Source organism: Chrysochloris asiatica, unplaced genomic scaffold, assembly GCF_000296735.1.
Source record: "Chrysochloris asiatica unplaced genomic scaffold, ChrAsi1.0 scaffold00152, whole genome shotgun sequence".
NCBI classification, from domain to species: Eukaryota; Metazoa; Chordata; class Mammalia; order Afrosoricida; family Chrysochloridae; genus Chrysochloris; species Chrysochloris asiatica.
In genome coordinates, this window is record NW_006408670.1 from 3232718 (window position 1) to 3255647 (window position 22930).

At 40.8% G+C, this 22930-nt stretch overlaps 1 protein-coding gene across 1 annotated transcript; it reads left to right on the forward strand.

The window, feature by feature from the left end:
• The first annotated feature begins 8307 nt into the window (after positions 1–8307).
• On the forward strand, positions 8308–9826 carry ASB12 (ankyrin repeat and SOCS box containing 12). Its single transcript, XM_006870798.1, has 2 exons — positions 8308–9162; positions 9554–9826. Exons 1-2 carry the CDS (start codon positions 8367–8369, stop codon positions 9685–9687), a joined length of 930 nt encoding a protein of 309 aa, XP_006870860.1. The 5' UTR covers positions 8308–8366; the 3' UTR covers positions 9688–9826.
• The last annotated feature ends 13104 nt before the right edge of the window (positions 9827–22930 follow it).

Here is a 22930-nt window from a genome sequence, read left to right on the forward strand (position 1 = left end):
CTTTGTCTCTCATACTTCAGACATATTGTCAGGAGGGACCAGTCACTGGAGAAGGATATCATGTTTGGTAAGGTGGAGGGTCAGAGAAAAAGAGGAAGCCCCCCCAACAATATGGATTTGCCACATGGCAGCATTGATGGTCTCAAGCATGGCAACAGTAGTGAGGTTGGCCCAGGATTGGGCAGTGTTTCATTCTGCTGTGCATAAGGTCGCTATGGGTAGGTATCGACTTGATGGCATCTAACAACAACAACAAAAGTTCTTTCCTCATTTAAAGACAATCAGGGAAATAAAATGATGCTCTGAAGAACTGAGCTTTTAATACATTCTTGAACATCTTCATCTGGTGATGATTACTGAAGGACAAGAAGTGGGCCTAGACCCTTGATTCTACCTAAAGCATGGTGGGTTTGTGGACTGGGGAGGCCTTTGTAAGTATTCAGGGCTTTCTTAGGCTTTAGGAAACCTGAATGAGAAATAGTCTAGTATAGAAGCCTCTCCTTTACACCCTCATCATTGCTTTGAGGGGTGAGGAGTCTGTTTTTGCTGTGCTCTAAAGATAATAAAAAGGAAAATCACAGAGGTTAAGTTAGGAAATTGACTCGACAGCATTTAACAACAAGAAGAAGAGTTAGGGAAAGAAAGAAAGAGGCCCCAGCCCAGAGGAAGGAATTATAGGTGAGACTGGGCCTTTTCAGTTGTCTAGATGCAAAGGTAGAAGTACTTACAGAACAGTGGCTTTGACTTGGTGTCCCTTTGAGTGGTGGATACACATGGAAACGTGAGGAATAGGCCTTGCCAGAAACCTGTTGATCTATCAGTCAGTCCTTCCTGGGCTTCCCTGCAGGCAGCCCCTCTCTTCTTCCTGGGATAGTTTCCAGAATGGCACTGGTAACATAAGACTGCTTCAGGGCTGATTGGGGGAGGGAGGTAGCCTAAAATTAGCCCCTGGACCAAGTTACAGAGGGAGAACACTAATCTCTCTGAGGCATTGCTAATGGTGGGAAACTAAGGTCCTGCCTAGTCTGTCCCAGGACAGTTGGGTTTTCTTGAAGTGAGTGCTTTGTAAAGGGACAGGGAAAGCAAGCCCTAGGCAGTGGGGCCTCAGGCCGAAGCTCTGTGAGTATTTTGACCCTAACACCCTAAGTAGACCATGTCTCTACCTCCAAGCTTCAGACCTATAGCAACATCTTTCCTTGGGCTGTTTCCTCTGGGTTGAGGATCTGGAAGATTGGGGAAGCCTGTGAGTAAATCTGCCTGCAGATGTGAGGAAGAACAAGGTGCTGGCTTTCTGGGGTATCTGTCCATAGAGGTCCTCTGATCTAAATGAACCTATTTCTTAATAGAATTTGTGGTTATACAATACAGGGGAAGGTGAAGGGTTTGCTTTGTGTCCTTGTTTGGTATTTTCCAGTCTGTGTCTGAGGGTGCAGTGGAGGGGGCATATGGGAGGAGCAGAACTGGGTTGGGGAGGCTTGTGAGGGTTCTAGGGCAAAGGAAACTCTCCAGTAGTAGTTCTTAACTTAGATTAACAAACACCTAAGAGAGCCTTGCTATGGGTCGGAACTGTCTCAATGGCACCTAACAGTCCTGGTGTGGCATTGTAGGATAAGCACTGGACAGTAAAGGAGGTTTGAACCAAAAGATTGGTGATTCAATCTCACCAGCTGCTCCTCAGAAACCCTATACAGGGTTGATATGAGTTAGAACCGACTCCATGGCACCTAAGAACAACAGCAATTTGTTTTGATAAATGTATTTCAATATAATTAGTTTTATTTAATTCTATTTTATTTTATGTATTAAAAGCCATCAAAGATTCTATAGAAGGATCCTGATCAAAAGCGTAGAAATGCAAAACACAATTTTAAATCCTCATGGACTCCACTTTCTAGAGCAATAGAAGCTGGAGGACACTACAAAAAAGTTTACCTGAGGTAATCTTTAAAGTTTAATGTATAAACTGTTGAATAGGTGTATGTTTTGTTGTGTATGTTTTCAAAAATAACACACACAAAACTTTTTTCAAGTCATTCTCAGAAGCAGTCCACAGATTTGACCAGATTGCCACAAGAGCTCATAGAACAATGAAAGTTAAAATCTCTGCATTTTTTGAATTAGGGGAGAGGTTCCTTGTACACAGTGGGCACATAATAATTCTTTGAGTAATACATTAAAGCAAAGAACCTTTAGACAATAAACTAGCTTAATTGTTTTTATCCTTATCTAACAGGCTCAGTTCACTCAAGGTCATAGCCAGCTAGTTAACTCAGTTCACTCAAGGTCATGACTTGATCTTTTTATAGAGGCTCATTGTATGATGAAAGCTTCTATGCTTGCCCCCTCTTCCTAAGGCATGATACTCAAAACCAATTCTAGGAGCTGCACTGTGACTTTGCTTGAGGAAAAGGGGAGGCATATGTTTGCTTCATGTTGCAATATAAAGAACAGGATGGGGAATAGGAAAACTTGTATTCTATTTTTGACTCTGCTAATTCTTTCCTGCCATGAGGTCCCTAGGTGGCACAAACATTTAAGTGGCAGGCTTCAAGCTGCAATGTTGGCCACTGGAACCCACCCAGAGACTTCTGAGAAGACAGTCCTGGCAATCAGTTTCCAAAAGGTCACAGCCTTGAAAATCCTATGGCACAGCTGTACTCTGCATACATGAGATCGTCACAAATTGGAATCAAGTGGACTTCAGCTACCAATAACAATAAGACATATGTCCAATTCCTTACTTCTTATTCTTTAGTTTCCTTCATTCACAAAATTGGGATAATATTACTTATCCCATTATGCAAAATTATTCTGAAAAGTACAAAATGATAAATATGCTCAGGGTTCTTGTTAATTGGACAACTGACTGGGTGATTGAGATGACCTGACTTCCCTGGTTTGTAGTGTCAACTCTGCCAATAACAACTGTTTGAACTTAGCAAAGTTTCTGCACCTCTCTGAGCCTTGGTTTTTCCATTTCTGTTGTTTTTGTTGTTAGGTGCTTTTGAGTCAGTTTTGACTCACAACAATGCTATGCACAACAGAACAAAACACTGCCTAGTTCAGCACTATCCTCACAATTCTTGCTACGCTTGAGCCCATTGCTGCTGCCACTATGCCTATCTATGTTGGGGTCTTCTTCTCTTTGTACTTACCCTCCACTTTACCAAGCATGATGTCCTTCTCCAGTGATTGATTCCTACTGATAACCTGTCTGAAATATGAGAGACAAGTCTCACCATCCTGGTGTCTTAGGAATATTCTAGCTGTACTTCTTACAACACAAATTTGTTTGTTCTTCTGATAGTTCATAGTACTTTTAATATTCTTCTCCAATAACATAATCCAAATGCATGAATTCTTCTACAGTGTTCCTTATTAATTGCCCCACTTTCACATGCATATGAGGCTATTGAAAGTACCATGACTTGAGTCAGGTGCAGCTTAGTCCTCAAAGTGACATCTTTGCTCTTGTACACTTTTAAAGGTCTTGTGCTACAGATTTCCTTTACCATCTCTGAAGTGTCTAAATTAATTTAAATGATCCACAAAGTCCCCTTCAACTCTTAGCGTAGTGGTTATGAATCAGGCTTCGAACCGCAAAGTCAGCAGTTCGAAACTACCAGCTGTTCCACAGGAGAAAGATAGGGTTTTCTACTCCTGTAAAGATTTACAGCCTCGGAAACCCTGTACACGGCACATAACAACAACAATAACAAAGTCCCCTTCATCTCTTAGGGTCTAGAACTTTCTCTAAGTAGAGAGCAATGGTGGTGGTTATGTGCCATGGAGTCAGTTCCGACTCATAGCAACCATGTGCAGTGTTTCTGAGATTGTAAATCTTTTGTTTTTTAAGTTTTTATTGTGAATTGAGTGATAGTTTACATGGGAGGACATCAGCTTTACATTCATCCTATCATATTTTGTTTCATTGCAATGATTATAATCCCCTACATTTATCATCATTCAACAGCATTTGCTTTGATTCCCTGGTTTTTTTTTTATTTATTTATTTATTTATTTTTTTTGATGTACACTGAAACACTGAGAAATATATAAACATTCAAACAACCAAAGGGTATACACTGCAAGCCTGCCCCACAGCCGCCAGCTCACATCCCCTCTCCCTCATTGAGTCTAGAGTCCCCAGCCACTCCATGTCTCCACGGCATCATCTCTGCCTCCATCTCTGGAGTTGCTGCTTCTCTGGATAGGGTCCCACACTCCACCCTTCTCCCTTAATGGTCCCAGGGTCCTCCACTCCTGGACTGCAAGATCAACCACTCCCCTCCTTTTGTTACAAAATGTCTACTTTTACATTTGCAACTCTCACAGTCAGTCCTGATAGCAATTATTCACTATTGAACCACAAGAGTCTTATCCCCATCTCCTTTCACCAGCCCCATCTAGACAGGTTGGAGCCAATAGGCAGGTTGGAAACCACTCAGTGGAGATTCAACCTTCCCCCACACCCTCTGAAACTAAGATCCCTCTTGAAAACTTGTAAGCCAGTCACTTCATGCCATTGTAGAGACTGTAAATGTTTATGGGAGCAAAAACCTTCATCTTTCTCCCATGGAACAGTGGGTAGTTTCAAACTGCTGATCTTGAGGTTAGCAGCCCAACTTGGAGCCAGTATGCTACCAGAGCTCCTTAGAGAGCAACAGTCATAGAAATTGAGAGCTAAGTTATCATCGATGTAAATATAATTGTTTACTACTACTATCTTCAGACACTATTCTCAGCATTCAATGTTAACAATAACCTCTAAAGCAGGTATTATTATTATCTTTTCTTTACAGATGGAAAAAAAGGGGGGGGGGGGCACAGGGAAATTAAGTTATGTGCCCTAAGCCACACAGCTACTAATGGATTGATGCTGAACTCCAGACCCATTTGTTTTACCAAAGCCTCATATGTCCTTTCAATCTGCAGTGGGGGGCAAAACAGACATATATAGAAGAAGTTACAGGATAGTTTGATAACTGCTGGAGCCCTGGTGTGGCATTGTGTGTTAGTGTGCCAGACTGCAAAGCTGTTTGAACTGCCAGATCAGTGGTTCAAGCTCACCAGCTGCTCCTTGGAAACCCTACACAGGGTCACTATGGGTCAGAATTGACTCGACAGCACTTAACAACAACAACATAGTCCTAGGGGAAGCACAGACTCTGGAGGAACTAACTCAGAAAAAGACACTGCAAATGGTGGAAGAAAACATGATACATATGGAGAACAATGGTTTCTCTTCTCTTATGACTGAACTTTGGGGTATAAGCAAAGGAATAGTAGGGAGTGAGCTTGGAGAGGTTGGCCAAAATCTGCTTGTGAAAGACCAGAAACCATGCTCAGTCCTTTAGGTTGTACATTTCTTTAAGAAAGGGGGACCATGAAGGGATTTAAAACTGGGAACTAATCCAGACTAGATATGGTGCTGTAGGAAGAGCACTAGCCTGCAAACACAAGGTCAGCAATTCAAACCCACCAGCTGCTCCATGGAAACCCTACATAAGGTCGCTGTGTGTCAGAACCAACTCGATGGCACTTCACAACAACAACATAGCTACAATGTGGAGGAAAAATTGAAAAGAGAAACATCTAGCAGACTGTTCAACAGTTGACGCACAAAATGATTTCATTATCTTTAATTCTGTTTTCCATGAATTTTTAAAGCCTCCTCTTAAAAAAGCACTGGCTAGAATGGGACTGATGATATTGACCTGGGAAGTCTTTGGGAGGTAAAACCTACAGGACTTGATGACCAGTTACTTGAGAGTAGAGGAACAAGTAAGAGAATGGAGATGAGCCTTTGGTTTTTCATTTTCTTGACTACGTAGCTGGTTGGAACTGAGATATGGTGATGGAGGACCATGTTTGGTGATGGAGGTGATACTGTTAACTGAAGTCACTTAAGAAACTCTATGGATACATTCTTGGAGATGAAGAAAGAGCTGGGGTTAGAATGATAAGCTTGAAATCGTCAGAATAAAGGTGAGAACTGAAACTCTGAAAGTGGTAAAAAGATAATGGAGGCCAGTACAATGAGAACATCAACATTTCAGGGGGAAAAGTCAGAAGAGTGAGCTAGCTAAGAAATTGAGGCTGGAGTTCCTATGAGGAAGTTGTTATTGGGAACAGATGTCCCAGAAAAGTCAGGAAAAGCAGGAGCTGATTTATCACAAGGATGACATTTTTAAGAGCTGTCTCAGTGTGTGATTGAAGTAGTCCTGGTGTGGCGCAGGAAAAGAGCTGGTGTGGTGCAGGATAAGGTCAGTTTGAACCACAAGGTAGGCTGTTCAAACTCACCAGCTGCTCCTTGGGAACCCTATAATAGATCATTATGAGTTGAAACTGACTTGATGGCACTTAAAAACAACAACAACAACAATAGCCAGATGATAAAAGATTGAGAAGTGAAATATTGTTGTTAAGTGCCATCAAGTCAGTTCCAACTAACAGCAACCCTGCATAACATTTCCAAGGAGTGGCTGGTGGGTTTGAACCATTGATCTTGTGGTTAGCAGTCCAGTGCTTATCTTACAGCGCCACACAAAAATGAATTGTTGTTGTAACTGCCAACCATGTGGTTCACAGTCTAGTGTGGATCCTACAGTGCCACACCAGGAGCCCACAAAAGTGAATAGGAGTTGGAAAAGTAGGTGGTAGATAATTCTTCGGACAGGTTTGGTAGAGAAGGGAGAGACTGAAAAAGAATGGTAGCTAAATTGGGATAAAGGAAAATGAAAGTGCTTTGTTTTGTTTTCTAAGATAATTGAGAGGGAGGGAACATTGAGGAAGTTGAAGATGCAGAAAGAAGAAGCTCACCTTTATAAGGCAGCAAAAATAATTTCTTATAGATGTATTATAAATGAGGAAACTGATTCCCAAAGAAGGGAACAGACTTGCACAGCCAGGAACTGAGTTGTAAACATAGGTTGACCTGATTTCTAAAATAATTTTTTTCCCATTGCACCCCAAGAACAAATCAATTGTAAGACCATATACAGAGTAGATATTAAGGGTGAAGATGGGCTTAAAGTTGAGAGTGACCTCACCTACCCAACTCATAGTTTTCTTTTTATGATGTGGGCAACAGAGGTACTCAGCTCACAAAGAGGGGTGGGACTAGACAGTGAATTAAAAGATGAGCATAATCATGAAACTATGGCTGCAGGGTATGGTAGAGTAAGGGAGATCTGAAAAAGCTATACATTTACCCTATTGATATTACAAACTGATGTGAGTGACCTTGATTTTGGAGGACTAGGAACAGGACTGGTAAGGTCAGTGGGTCAGGTTTGGGTGATTTTGTATGGTCTGGGGATAATAAGGAGAGAAGAGTTGAGGGTTGAGACAAGACTCTAGACTGTGTCAGGAAGAGAAAATATTAGCCAGACATATGGGGAAGCAGTGGGCTTGTGGAGAATTAAAGGGACTCTTGGGTTGAGGTGGTCCTGCGGTAGAAATTGTCACCAGAGAGGAAGATTTTCTTGGAAGCCTCAATTGTTTTCCGCCATCTATTTGCCTTCATTCTGCTTGAATTGTGTGCTTTGTAATGCTACCTCTGTATTTAATCAATGAATGGCATTTAATATCCATTCCCAGAGCACCTCTTTGCCTGAATCATTAATTCTGAGTCTTAGAGTTTAAGAGGAGATAATAGAAGGTTTACGAGAAGGAGGTTTGGTCAGATTATGAAAGGTATGAAAAGATTGACTTATCTAAAAGACTAAGATGGAGTTGAAGGCTTATCCAATGACACTGATAACAGAATGCTCAGGGATGACAGTTTGACACCACAAAGCACTGTTCTGTTTGCTTAGCAACTGCCAGACAAGAGTCACTTCATGAGTCTATGTATTCTGAACTGAGGAATCAAATTCTTAGCCATGGAGTAGGCTCTATTGGGGATGGAGTAATACAAAAGGGATGCAGAATCCTCAACCTAGAGTCTACGCATTAATTGGGATGTGGGAAATAAGTGGGAATGTGGTGTGAAAGTCCACAGCTAAAGTATGGATGCAGTTCTTTGGCATCTTCAATCAGGGGGAGGAGGAGATTAGAGAATTCTTCCTAGAAATAAGAGATTAAGGGGGCAAGCAGAACAGCATATACACAGGCACCAAGCTGTGAAATGGACTGACCTGTTTTGGCAGCTGTCTCTGGGGTCTGTAATGAGGCAATGGGAGTGAGACTGAGAAGCAGGGAACCTACAAGTGAACATTCTGATGGTGAAGAGTATAGGCTAGAGTTGGTTACCATCCAAGCTTTTAATGAAGACCTTCAGTCTCTCTCCTTTGATTTTTTTTGTCATCCACAGATCTGATGTCTCTTCCTGCTCATAATGAGCATAGCCCTACTCATTCAAGATGAGCCTCATGGATATCAACAAGATCCTCTCCCTCCTGCAGCCCGAAAAGGAGGAGGAGGACACTGATACGGGGGAGAAACAGGCTCTCAATCAGGCAGTATATGACAATGACTCCTTTACATTGGACCAGCTTTTGTGCCAGGAGCGTTACAAACGTTTTATCAATAGCAGGAGTGGCTGGGGCATTCCTGGAACACCCTTGCGTTTGGCAGCTTCTTATGGCCACCTGAGCTGTTTGCAGGTCCTCCTGGCACATGGTGCTGATGTCGACAGCCTGGATGTCAAGGCACAAACACCCCTTTTCACTGCTGTCAGTCATGGCCATTTGGACTGTGTGCGTGCGCTTCTGGAAGCTGGTGCTTGTCCTGGTGGTAGCATCTACAACAACTGTTCTCCTGTGCTCACAGCTGCCCGTGATGGTGCTGTCACCATCCTTCAGGAGCTCCTAGGCCATGGAGCAGAGGTCAACGTGAAGGCCAAACTGCCAGTATGGGCATCAAACATAGCTTTGTGTTCTGGTCCCCTCTATTTGGCTGCAGTCTATGGGCACCTTGATTGTTTCCGTCTGCTTTTGCTCTATGGGGCAAACCCTGACTACAACTGTACAGATGAGTGCCTTTTGGCACATGTCCCACGACCCCGTACCCTCCTTGAAATCTGCCTCCGCCATAACTGTGAACCAGAGTACATCCAGCTGTTAATTGATTTTGGTGCTAAAATCTACCTTCCATCTCTCTCTTTGAACCTGAACTCACAATATCATAAAGGTGTTGCATTACTTCTAGAGGCTCGAGGTGAGTGGTGAGCAGAACATCCCTATAAGCTTCTTGGCTCAGGGGGTCCCTGGGCCTCATATTATCCCTAAAGTTAATTCTTTGGGAATGAATCAGAGAAAACATCATCTCCCTCCCTCTCCTGGGATCCCAGTGGACAAACAGTTATACATTTAATGTTAGGGAAAGGGTAAATGAGATGAGGATAGAAGTATCCCAGTTTCTGGTTTCACTTTGTTAATGACAGCTTTGTGCGCTTAAGCAAACCCTCTCTGGGTCTTTGTGGGTCCTCATTATTGGTATCAAATATCGGGGGCCAGGAGAAGGGAAATTTCTGAGAAGAGAGATGGCAATTAAGGGTGGGAACCTAGGCTGAAAATTATTCCTCATGACCTGTTTCTCCTTGCTGTAGCTACCCCACGATCACTATTATCACAGGCCCGTTTAGTTATCCACAGAGCCCTTTGCCAGGCTGGCAATCCACAAGCCATCAACCAGCTGGATATTCCCCCCGTGTTGATCAACTACATCAAACACCAACTGTAATCTTGCAGTCATCCCAAGAATTCATAATGCTTCCAAAAACCACCTGGAGACTCTGGTAGCTGGAGGGCACTACAGCTCTACTCACCTGTCTGGAAGTGCTCTCCATTATCCTCCACAATAAATCCTTCACAAAATAAGTTCTGGTGACTGTTCTGTCTGGTGTGTGTGTGTGTGTGTGTGTGTGTGTGTGTGATGTTGTTGAGGGAAGGGGTGGTGGCCATGGAGACAAATGGTAGTGTTCTGACATATGAATGGCACAAGGTTCCTGGCCACTGATAAAGCAAAAGAGAAAACAAACGAATGGGCCATACCTCCCCAGCCAAGATTCTCTAAAGAGTTTTCAGTTACTCTGGAAGCAAGATCCTGAAGAATGCAAGTGAATAGAAGGTAGCATCAACTTTATAAGCTCCGGACTTCTCCACCTTCCCTCACTTTACTGATTGCTACAAGACACATTTTCAGGAGCTGCACTTGTGGCAAGTGTCCCAGGAATCCTCCATTTCTTTGAAGCAAGTGTCCCAGGAGTCTCACCTCCATTCACTCACCAAGAATCATAGACTGTAAACCCACTAGTGTACTTTATAGTCAAAGTCTGACTGAGAATACAAAACAACAAATAATAGCAGGGAATTTGATATAAAATAGAAATTGGTTATATGAATGATAGATTGAGAAGACAAATAGGACAGGAAGGTTAGTCACAATAGGAAACCAACATCACCCCTAGGTCACAGTATTAAGGGAATAGGAATTTTGAGAATCCAGGGACAGGGTTAACTTGATTTAAACTAGAATACTATGTCTGTACACAAGAGCTGCAACCATAAGAGAGACACTCTGCTACTAGAGAAATTGCTAAAACTAGAAGAAAAGAAGAAGAACCCTCTTCTTTCTGTCATCTCTACCCTCTAAATCTACCTCCAGTGTCTCCCATTGAGAAAAAACAAAATTATGAGAATCTGGGAAATGCAGCCTACAGTAATCAGTCCCCTTTCAATACAGGACAGAGCAGGGGAAGGCAAAGGGTGAAAGGACAATGCAAGTAGGTGTTGGTGTGGCCTGAGCCAAAAACTAGAATCACACAGAATAAGTTGAAAATATCATGAGAGTAGGTGCCACAGAATAGACACAATAGAGGCTTTTCCAATTTGACTGTACTCTGTCCAGTTCCTCCACCAGTTGTCTATCAATTTGTCATACTGTGGTGGCTTGTGTGTTGCTGTGACACTGGTAGCTATGCCACTGGTATTTTAAATACCATCAGGGTCACTCATGGTGGACAGGTTTCAGTGGTGTTTTCCAGAGTGAGACTAAGAAAAAAGAGAGATGAACTATTTATGAATGTTTAACCACCAAAAATCATATGAATAGCAATGGAACATTGTCAGATATAGTGCCAGAAGATGAGCCACTCAAGTGGGAAGGCACAAAATACAACTAGAGAAGAGCTTCCTCCTCACATAAAGACGTGAATGGAGTAAAGCTTTCAGGACCTTCATTTGCTGATGAGGCAGAACTCAAAATGAGGAGAAACAGTTGCAAAACATCCATTAAAAATCAGAACATTGAATATGTGAAGCATGAGTCTAGGAAAATTGAAAGTTTCACAAATGAAATGGAACGCATAAATATTGATATCATAGGCATCAGTTAGCTGAAATGGACTGGTATTGGCTATTTTAAATCAGCAATCATATGATTTACTATGCTGGAAAAAAATTCAAGAGGAATGACATTGCATTCATCACTAAAAGGACATTTCAAGATTATCTTGAAGTACAATACTGTGTGTGATAGGATAATATGCATACACCTACAAGCAAGACAAGTTAATGCCACTATCATTCGAATTTACACACTGACTACTAAAGCTAATGATGATGAAATTGAAAAATTCTACCAGTTTCTTAAGTTTGAAATTGACAAAATATGCAATCAAGATGCATTGATAATTACTGATGATTGGAATATAAAGGTTGAAAACAATGAGTAAAGATCAGTAGTTAGAAAAGATGGCCTTGGTGATGCAAATGATGTTGGAGATCACATGATAGAATTTTGTAAACAAATGACTTATTATTTGGAAGCAAATTGATTACATCTGTGGGAGAAGATTCTGGAAAAGCTCAATATCATCAGCTAAAATAATACCTGGGGCATATTGTAGAATGCTCATCTGCAAGGTCAAGTTGAAGTTGAAGAAAATTAAAACAAGTCCAAGAGACCCTTGAATATTCCCCATCTGAATTTAGAAACCATCACAAGAACAGATTTGATGCATTAGACACAAATGATTGAAGTTCAGAAGAGTTGTGGGATGACATCAAGAACATCATACAAGAAGAAAGCAAAAGGTCATTTAAAATACAGCAAAGAAAGAAAAGACCAAAATGGATGTCAGAAGACACTCTGAAAGCTGCTCAAGAGCATAGAAAAGCTAAAGCGAATGGAAGAAATGATAAGGTAAAGGAGCTGAATAGAAAATTTTGAAGTGCAGTTCAAGAATACAAAGTCAAATATCACAAAGAAATGTGCAAACAACATATTGCATTAGGCATGTCTGCTCCACAAGATCTCTTTAAAGTGTTCAAGAGCAAAGCTGTCAGTTTGAGGATTAAGGTGAGCCTGACCCAAGTCATTGTATTTTCAGTAGCCTCATATGCATGTGAAAGTTGGACAATGAATAAGGAAGAGTAAAGAAGAATCAACATATTTTAATTATGATATTGGACAAGGATATTAAAAGTACCATGGACTGCCAAAAAAACAAGCAAATGTATGTTGGGAGATGTACAGCCAGAAGACTTCTTAGAAGCCAGGATGCAAGATTTCATCTCATATTTCTGACGCATTAACAGGAGAGACCAATCCCCAAAGAAGGACATCATGCTTGGTAAAGTGGAAGAGCAACAAAAAGAGGAAGACCACCAGTGAGATGGATTGACACACTGAAAGCAGCAATGGGTTCACACATAACAATTGTGAGGGTGGTACAGGATCGGACAGTGTTTTGTTCTGTTGTGCGTAGGGTTTCTGTGAGTCAGTACTGACTCACTCGATGGTACATAAAAACAACAAGTCACTATTGCTGACTGAACCCAACCAGAATGTGATTGATTGGGGAGCCTGGGAAAGATATCCTACAGGTGTCAGCTCCCCTATGATGTGAAGAAGAATAGAGATCTGTAGGTAAAAAGCCCTAAATCAGTACAGATAACCACCCCCATTCAGCTACCTTCATTTTACCAAATCTTCACCTTTCCACAGTACCTTCTTGTATTTCTCTTGCACATCTGTGGGTTGGGATGTGGATGAGTAGTGAAAGAGACACAAGAGAAGGGGAAGAGGAGAAAGAACCTAGACAATTTGTGTAATATAAGCACTTGAGATATTTATAACCTTTTCTGGGACCTTCCCTGAGAGTCCTCTTCATCGTGGTCCGTTATCATGAGGAAAGGGAGGCAGAGAATTGTCTTGGACTGACTTGTCTCTGCTCCCTCTCCCTTTCATTACTTGTTCTAGGTTCTAGTGCCTAGGAGGCTTTTGGAAGGCAGGTAAGAAAACTGGATATCTATCTCTGTGCTCTTGCCCTTCTCAGCTTTTACACTTTCATTCTTAGGCAATTTAAATTAAAGAATCCTGCCACTTTTACCTCCAAGGAGCATGAGACTGAATGCACTGAGCCATAAATACAGGTAAAGGATCTTAGGACAAGCCAACTGACCACTCTCTCATTTTCCTTCCTATCTGGGCTCTTAAAGGGTGAGTTTGTCCAGGACTCCACCCTGGTCCTACCCCTCATCCCCTTAGTTAGAATTCTTGGGGATTAGGAGTCAACCTCAGAAGTCTCATCTGTCCTAGGGCCCTAGGTCAGGGTGACTTCTCCCCTGGCATCTCCCAAGGCACTGAGGACACAGCTTCTCTGTTTACTTTTTTTTTTTTTTTTTTTTTATGAACATATGCACATACTATATGTATTTCAATGGACTTGTGTTCAACAAGTTTATAGCAGTGCATCAAATTGTCTTAGTCCCATTTCCAAGAGGAGGGTACTGAGAACCTGACATAGTTAAGTGCCCATGTTACTGGCAGTCCATCTCTCCAGATTACTCCCACCTGTTCTTTTTCCTAGTGGGTAGACCCATCTTCAAGAACTAGTCCCTTAGTTCCTCCATTTCCCAGAGCCTCACCCTTCTCATGAATACAATAAGCTATTGGTTAGAATGTTTTTTAGTGCCATTGAGTCAGTTACAACTCCTAGCAACCTTGCATAGTGTTTCTAAGGAGCAGCTGGTGGTTTTGAACAGCTCACCTTCTGGTTTTTAGTCCAATGCTGATCCTACAGTGCTACACCAGGATTATCTCAAATAGTTTTTCCATTTCTGATGATGAGTCTTCCAAAGCACTTTTCCTAGAAGGTATGAGGAAGATGTAAGGTGGCTTCCCTGTTGCTGGAATAGTCTCATCTTTGGCCTTTAGACTTTCACAAATCCCATTTTGACACTGGGCCTGGGTGAGAGTATACTCTTCCCTACTCACCCCCCAGAAAGGCCAAGCCTTAACCACTTCAGATGAGTTAGCCTTCTTCATTTCTCTCCTCTTTTCCCTCCCTCTATCCTTTTCTCCTCCCTTCTCACTTCATCTTTCCCTTCTTTGCTTCTTCCTTCCTTCCCTTTCTCCCTTCCTTTTTTCTTTGCTTCCTTCCATTCTTCCAGGTACTGCTATGAGCCTGGAGACCCACTCAGCTTTCCACAGAAATTTCCCATTGCAGAAAAGAAAGTAGTCTTCAGCAATGGAAAACAAAATTATGTTGCTTTATTTGGGACAGTCACCACACCCCCAAACTAGATCTAAAGTGAAAAATGGTCAATGGGACTCTAGAAACCAGTGAAAGATCCTTTAGCTGGTAATTTGTGGGAAGACCAGATGAATCTTGGTCTTGAATGGTCGGAAGGATTTTAATTAGCAGAGAAGAAGGAAAAAGTGAAAGGAATTCAGAGAATAAAAGCATAGAGGGGGAAATGCAGGACAATTTGGGTAAGCAATTCAATTAGGCTTGTGTCCAGTGTATTTGAACAGGAGCTAGGTGGGGGACTAGACTGGAAAGAACTCTCACTACTACCATCTTTTGGACTTGAAGATTCTAGTTCTCAGAATAAAACATGCAATCACAGGAATGACTTAGTGAACATAATGGCTAATATGTTCATTGATGTCTCAGTGCAAATCTGAGAGCATTAAATACTCTCTTGGGTTCACAGAGTTCTCATAAATTATTAGCAAATCTGTCATTTCATTTATTTCTTAGAATAACTCTGTGAGGTAGGCTGAGCAGCTTTTATACATATGTAGAAACTGATTCCCAGAGAAGGGAAATAATTTGTCCTAAGTCATGCAGTGAGGCAATATCAATGCCAAGACTAGAACCAAGGGTGCTCTCATGTCACAGAGACTATGGCGTTATCCAGAATTCTACACTCTGCCTCATATAAAAGTGACTGCAGTGGGGAGGTGGGGGGAAATCGTGACTGCATTTTATAGCTCTGGACAGTGTGTGAGGGATTCAGCAGCCCATTAATTGGAAGGTGCCACATCTCTGATCCTCATGAAAGAGCTGGCACTAAGAAATAGTAGGACAAAAGAAGGAAAGGTAGTGACCCCAGGCACTGGAGATAGGCTAAAGGAGCTAGAATAAACTCCGAGTGAAGACTTGGACATATACTTCTCCCTTTCCCAACCTAGAGCTTGTTGTTGTTGTTAAGTGCGATCGAGTCGGTTCCGACCCATAGCGACCCTGTACCCTGTACAGGGTTTCCGAGGGTGTAAATCCTTACGGGAGTAGAAAGCCTCATCTTTCTCCCGCGGAGCGGCTGGTAGTTTCGAACCACTGACCTTAAGGTTCACAGCCCGATTCGTAACCACTAAGCTACCAGAGCTCCCTAGAGCTTAGAGAGGCTCTAACTCTGTATTAGCTGGTTATTTTAAACTCTAGAGGGGCTGCACATATTCTCCCATTCCTTCACTGAACAAATATTTATTGAGCCCTCACTCTGTGCCAAGGAGCCCTGGTGGTGCTGTAGGGAAATGTTGGCAATTCAAACCCACCATCCACTCGGAGAGAGAAAGATGAGGTTTTCTTCTCCCATAAAGATTTACAGCCTCACAAATACTATACATGGTAGCTATGAGTTGGAATTCACTTGATGGCAGTAGAGACTCTGTGCCAAACATTGCATTTCAAGCATCACATGATTCTCTACTTTCTCTTCATTTGCCACCACCTTTTCTGTCTTCACTTTCTTCCCTGTCCACCTTTGTTCTTGTATTCCATCATTTCCACCACTAATCCAGTAGCATACTCCCTAAAGGGAGATCAAGCTACTGTCCCTTCCTAAGCCTGGGCCAATGAACACCATAGAAAAAATTGAAATAACTAACCACTATAAAAAAAATAAAAAGAACATTATGTACCATGCAATGTGCTTGGTAATCACTTTATATGGACTAACTCATTTAATCCAATAGCTCTATTTTACTTGTCTTACAGAAACCCTATACAGGGTCACTATGAGTCTAAACCAACTCAAGTACACTTAACAACAACTTGATTGATGAGGAAATTAAGGTGCAGAGAGGTTAAGTAACTTGCTCAAGGTCACAGAGCTAGAAAGCAGTATTTCACAAAACTGTGCAGAATGGGATTGCTGTACAAGCCTGGGTGGCAGGCCCAGTTGAGCCTTAATCAGCTTGCCTATTCTTTGCAGCAGTGATTTCAAACCTTCTCCGATATTCAAAAACTTCTTTGAACCTCTATCACCACTTTTCTTCTCATGGTCAACTGGGGACTTCATCTCCACTTCTCAAAGCAAGTATAGGTCATCAGGCATGACATCTTTAATCTCTCATACCAACTATCTCCATTCACCTATCCATATACTTTCACTTGGCTGAGATTCGGCTCAGTCAGTATTCTTTCCCCTACTTCTCTCACTTGAACCAATCATCAAAGCCATCCTTAATGCAGTTTTTTCTCATGCCCTTGCCATCCTGAAGTAAAGGAATACCTGCATCCATAATGCTAAAAAGCACCATTGCCAGACCTCTAGTCTAGCTTTCTCAGAACTCCATTCCCATATTCCTCCCATTCCAGAACTTTATCACTGTAACCTCTCTTCTCAATGCCTATCACTTGGCCTGGTGTAGGGGAGTTGCACTGGAACATTTGGTGAAGAAAATCATAGACATTTTGACATTGGGGTCCAGTTTGGTTACCTAAGTTTATTGAACTGCCTTCACAGCAATCTGCACATCTCCTCTTTTCACAACAGTCCTTAGAGGCTGAGCAACAGGGGTGTTATCACCATGGAAGAAATTAAAGACAAGAAAGTATTTCTGGTCCTCATGACCAGGAATCCTGACCCCCTTGTCAAATTCAATAAAATCAGGTGATTATCTGTCAGCCAGCATATGTAATTAGGTCTTTGAGAGTACCTTCTCTTTGAGGAGGATCTAACAAGGGCATTTTTTGGGAAATGTTTATGCTCATACTTGGTCTTTCCATACATTTTCCTTAGGGATGGGTGAGTCATACAAACAAAGAGTTGTGCTGCCCCGTCCCAAATTCATTTCCCCAAAACACACACACACACACACACACACACACACCTGAGGCTAGGAACTATCTGGGCAACAAAGATAACATCCAGCTGAGAGGCCTCTTTAGCATTTCAAAAGCAATTTACATTTCCTTGAAGCCTCATTTCTTTTTTTGTTGTTAGATTCTTACTCATATTGACCCTGTATAGGGTTTCCAAGGATCAGCTGGTGGGCTTGAACTGCCGATCTTGTGGTTTGCAGCCCAGTGCTGATCCTACAGCACAACACCTTGGTCCTTATTTCTTTTGGGTCCACCATAATGTTTGTCAGTTTCAAAGCAGACTGGTGTGACAGAATATTTGTCAGTCAGGCGAATGGAAAGAATGGAGGACTAACCCCTTTGTGCCCTCACCTGGAGTCCACCATCTGACTACTTCATATATATCTTTTTTCTCTTTTCCCATGCCTAAAACAGCCCTGGTCCTTTGTAATCCTGAACATTAAGGAACTACCTTTTCTAAATTGTTATCTTTGACCTACTTTAGAGAACTAAGGTTCTTTGTGAATTATGAGCAATTGGCAGGTGCACAGAGGCACAAGACAGCTGGGAGGACTATAATTGAGGTGCTGGACAAGAAAAGACATTTCAAGATCAGGTCAGACAAATGAGAATCAGAATTTTGGAACGCTAGAAAATATAGCTTCAAGGAAATGTTACAAACCAGCTGGTGGCAGCTTCTCCCCTCCCCCTCTATTTGTTTAGACTGACAGTTGTTGTTAGATGCCATCTATTGGTTTCCAAACACAACAGCCTCAAAATTGCTGCTATGTTTGAGCCCATTGCTGTAACCACTGTGCCAATCTGTCATTGGGGGTCTCCCAATTTTTCACTGATCCTCCACTTTACCAAGCACAATATCCTTCTCTAGGGACTGGTCCCTCATGATAATATGTCCAAAGTATGACAGATGAAGTCTGGCTATCCTGGCTTCAAAGGAGCATTCTGACTGTACTTTTTCCAACACCAATTTATTTCTTTTTCTGGCAGTCCATGGTACCTTTAGTATTCTTCTCCAACACTATAACTCAAATGCATCAATAGCTGTCTTCCAAATTTCCTGGCATATATGAGTAAGTGCTTTCAGTGCTACATCAGTTTGTTGAAAGACTTCAATTTGCATTCCATCAATTCTCAGAGCCTTGTCAATATCGTCAGTACCACTGGTTCTTCATCATATGCTACCTTTTGAAATGGTTGATCCTTAACCATTTCTTTTTGGTACAGTAACTCTGTGTATTCTTTCCATCTTCTTTTGATGCTTTCTGCAACATTCAATATTTTGCTCAAAGAACCCTTCAGTATTGCAAGTCGAGGCTTTATTTTTTTTCCTCTCAGTTATTTCAGCTTGAGAAATGTTGAGTGTGCTCTTCCTTTTTGGTTTTCTGACATCAGATCTTTGCACATTTCATTGTAATATTTGACATTGTCTTTTCGAACTGCCCTTTGTAATTTTCTGTCCAGCTCTTTTACCTCATCATTTCTTCCATTTGCTTTAGCATCTCTATGCTGGAGAGAAAGTTTCAGAGTCTCTACTGATATCCATTCTGGTCTTTTCCTTCTTCCTTGTCTTCTTACTGACCTTTTGCTTTCTTCCTGTATGATGTTATTGATGTCATCCCACAACTCTTCTGATCTTCAGTCTTTAGTGTCTAATACTTCAAATCTGTGCTTCAGATGATCTATAAATTAAGGTGGGATATGCACAAGGTCATATTTTAGCTCTTGTGGATTTGCTTTAATTTTCTTCAGCTTCATCCTCAATTACATGAGTAAATGATGGTCTGTTCTACAGTCTGCACCTGGCCTTGTTTTGGCTAATGGATTATATGGCGTTTTCCACATTCTCTTTCTACAGATGTAGTTAATTGATTTTTGTGTATTCTATTTGGTGAATTTCATGTTTATAGTCCTCTTTTATGTTGTTTAAAAAGATGCTGGCAATGAAGAAGTTATTGGTCTTGCAAAATTCTATCATGCAATCTCTAGCATCATTTCTATCACCAAGTCCATATTTTCCATCTACTGATCCTTCCTCTGTTTCTAACCTTTGCATTCCAGTCACCAGTAATTATCAATACATCTTGATTGCCTTAATCAATTTCAGACTGAAGAACTAGGCAGAATTCTTTAATTTCATCTTCACTGGCTTTAATGGTTGGTGCATAAATTTGAATAATAGTGGCATTAACTGGTCTTCCTTGCAGGCATATGAATATTATCCTATCACAGACAGTGTTGCACTTCAAGACAGATCTTGGTATAATATTTTTGATGATGAATATGATACCATTCCTCTTCAATTTGTCATTCCCAGCATGGTAAGCCATGCGATTGTCAGATTCACTATGGCCAATACCAGTCTATTTCAGTTCAATAATGTCTAGGATATCAATGTTTATATGTTCCATTTAGTTTTTGACAACTCCAATTTTCTTGGATTCATATTTCATACATTCTAAGTTCTGATTATTAATCGATGTTTACAACTGTTTCTCTTCATTTGAAGTTGTACTCCATCAGAAAATTAAGGTCCTGGAGGGTTTACTCCATGTGCATCATCATGGTTAATTCTACTTTGAGGAGGCAGCTCTTTCCCAGTCATATTTTGAGTACTTTCCATCCTGGAATCTTCCAGCACCATCTCTGACAAAATTCTGGTGCTGTTCATCATGTTTCAATAGTCACTATTATAGTGCTATCTCACAGTGTTTCACTGTTATTTATAAAGTTTTCAGTGGCTAAACATTTGGAACTAGTCAGCTTCTCCTTCTTCTAAGTCTGTCTTAGTCTGGAAGTTCAGCTGAAACCTGTCCACCATTGGATGACTCTGCTGGCATTCAAAATACCAGTGGTAGAGCATCCAGCATCACAACATCACACAAGCAACCACAGTGCAACAAACAAGTAGTGGAAACTTTAGACTAGAATAGTAGATTTGATGACTAAATAGTTTTTCTCTTTTAAATTACATCTTATTTTGGTTTTGGTAAACTTTATTGTTGTTGTTGCTAAGTGTCACCGAGTCAGTTCTTACCTATAGCCACCCTGTAAAGGGTTTCCAAGAAGAGACTGGTGAATTTGAGCCACTGACCTTGTAATTCAAACTGACCTTGTGGTCAAGTGCTTATCCTTATCCCACACCTTTCCATCAAACAATTTCTACACAAATTACTCAGTGACATTGGTTACATTGTTCACAGTAAGTTAACCTTATCATTATTTCTGTTCCTGTTGTCCTGTTTGCATTAATCTTGTTTTCCTGTTCCTTTACATTCTCATTTATGTTTTAAAGTAATTGTTGACCATTTGGTCTCATATAGGTGAATTCTTAAAAAAAATTTTTAAGAAGTTTATGAATGAGGTTAGTTTTTGTGAACCAATCAGTTATTTCAGATTGATGACATCAATGATTAGGCTTGAAGAATATTTTAGGGTAATACTCTTGGGGAATTGGGGAGTTCACCAGTTTCAACCAGTTTAGTTTGTTTTGCTCTTTAGAAACTTTATTATTTAAGGAACTTAGGGTTCTGTTTCACATTTTTCTACCATGTTATCAGGATGTATCTATTGTGGCCCTGATTAGAAAGGTTGATAGAGGTATTTGGGCACCAACTAGTTTTACTGGTTTTAGGGTATATGAAGCTTTGGTTTATGTAGACTATTTATCTTGAAGAGTAATTTCTTCTCTGAGCCTTTGGTTTCCTCTTTTTCTTAACTTTTTGAGTTACAATATTTCAATTGACTCATAAAGTTATATTTTACAATCTATGTTGTGTAGTAATGTCTAGGATCTTAAAAGCTTGTGAGCAGCCATCTACTCATATGGAGCAAAAGAGAAAAAAAGAAACTAAAGACACAGAGAAGAAATGACTTTCACCATGTGTTGCTATTTGCTGTGATTTCAGTATTTTAAATACCAGCAAGATCACCCATGGTGGACAGGTTTCAGACTAAGAGAGTGGAGCTTCCAGACAGACTACTTCTCAATTTTTAGCCACTGAAAACTTATGAACAGCTGAAGAAAATTGTAAGATATAGTATCAAAATATGAGCCCTTCAGGTTGGAAAACACCCAAAATAGAACTGGATAAAAGCTTCCTCCTCAAGGAGAGTTGCCCATAATGATGTGAATGAAGTGAAACTTTCAGTACCTTCATTTGCTGATGGGATACAACACAAAATGATAAGAAACAGTTGCAAATATCCATTGTTAATCATAACATGGAATGCACAAAGTATGAATCTAGGAAAATGGGAAGTTGTCAAAAATGAAATGGAATGCATAAAGATCAACATTCTATCCTGAAGTGAGCTGAAATGGACCAGTTTGGTAATTTTGAATCAGATAATCATATGGTTTACTATGCTGAGAACAACAAATTCAAGAGGAATGGCATGGCATTAATCATCAAAAAGATCATTTCAAGATATGTCTTGGCATACAATGCTGTTTATAATAAGATAATATGCATTCACCTACAAGGAAGAGCACTTAACAACAGTTACATACTGGTAATGATTTTTTCACTCTGAAATTGATCAAACTTGCAATCAAGATAACTACTGGCGAAGGCTGGAAACAAAGAGCAACGATCAGTAGTTGGAAATATGCCCTTAGTGACAGAAATGATGCTGGAGACTGCATGAGATAATTGTGGAAGAGCAACAACTTAGTCATTGAAAATACTTTTTAAAACAATTTGAAAGGGCTTGGTACTGGTACAATGGAACAGAATCAAGAATCTAGAAATTAACACATCCGCATACAGCCAACTGATTTTTGACAAAGGTCCCAAGTATATTGCATAGGAAGTAGATAGTCTCTTCAACAGATGGTACTGGCAGAACTGGAAAGTGATATGCAAAAGATTGAAACAAGACCTTTACCTCATGCCATATACAAAACCCAACTCAGCATGGATTAAAAACCTAAATGTGAATTACAGAATTATAAAGGCCATCAATGAAAAATAGGGACAAATTTGAGGGCTCTAATACAGGGCACACACAGACTACCAAACATTAAATTACACAAACAAAAGTAGACAAAATAGATGATTGGGACATATTAAAAATTAAAAACTTATGTGCATCAAGATACTTCATCCACCTAAAGAGTAAAAAGGAAGCCCAAAAAGTGGGAAGGAATCTTTTGTAACAATGCATCAGACAAGGGAATAATTTCTAAAATACATAGGAAACTACAACACCTATCCAGGAAAAAGACAAATAACCCAATTGAACAACGGGCGCAGCACATGAACAGACACTTCACCAAGGAGGAGATTCAGACAGCCAGCAAACATATGAAGAAATGTTCATGACCACTAGCCATTTGTTGTTGTTGTTGTTGTTGTTAACTGCTGTTGAGTCGGTTCCGACCCATAACGACCCTGTATAGGCATTGTTGTTATTGTTGTTAGGTGCCATCAAGTTGGTATGACCCACAGCGACCTTATGCGCAGCAGAACAAAACACTGCCCGATCTTGAGCCTACCTGACTACTGTTGCCACACTGAGTCCATCGATGCTGCCACATGGCCAATACATCTCGTTGAGGGTCTTCCTCTTCTTCTCTGACCCTCC

Bases quoted from the DNA above. Each gene is read 5' to 3' on its own strand.
- ASB12 (XM_006870798.1), top strand. From the start codon at position 8,367: ATGAGCCTCATGGATATCAACAAGATCCTCTCCCTCCTGCAGCCCGAA. The intron at 9,163-9,553 runs GTGAGTGGTGAG...TCCTTGCTGTAG, and splicing joins ATTACTTCTAGAGGCTCGAG to CTACCCCACGATCACTATTA.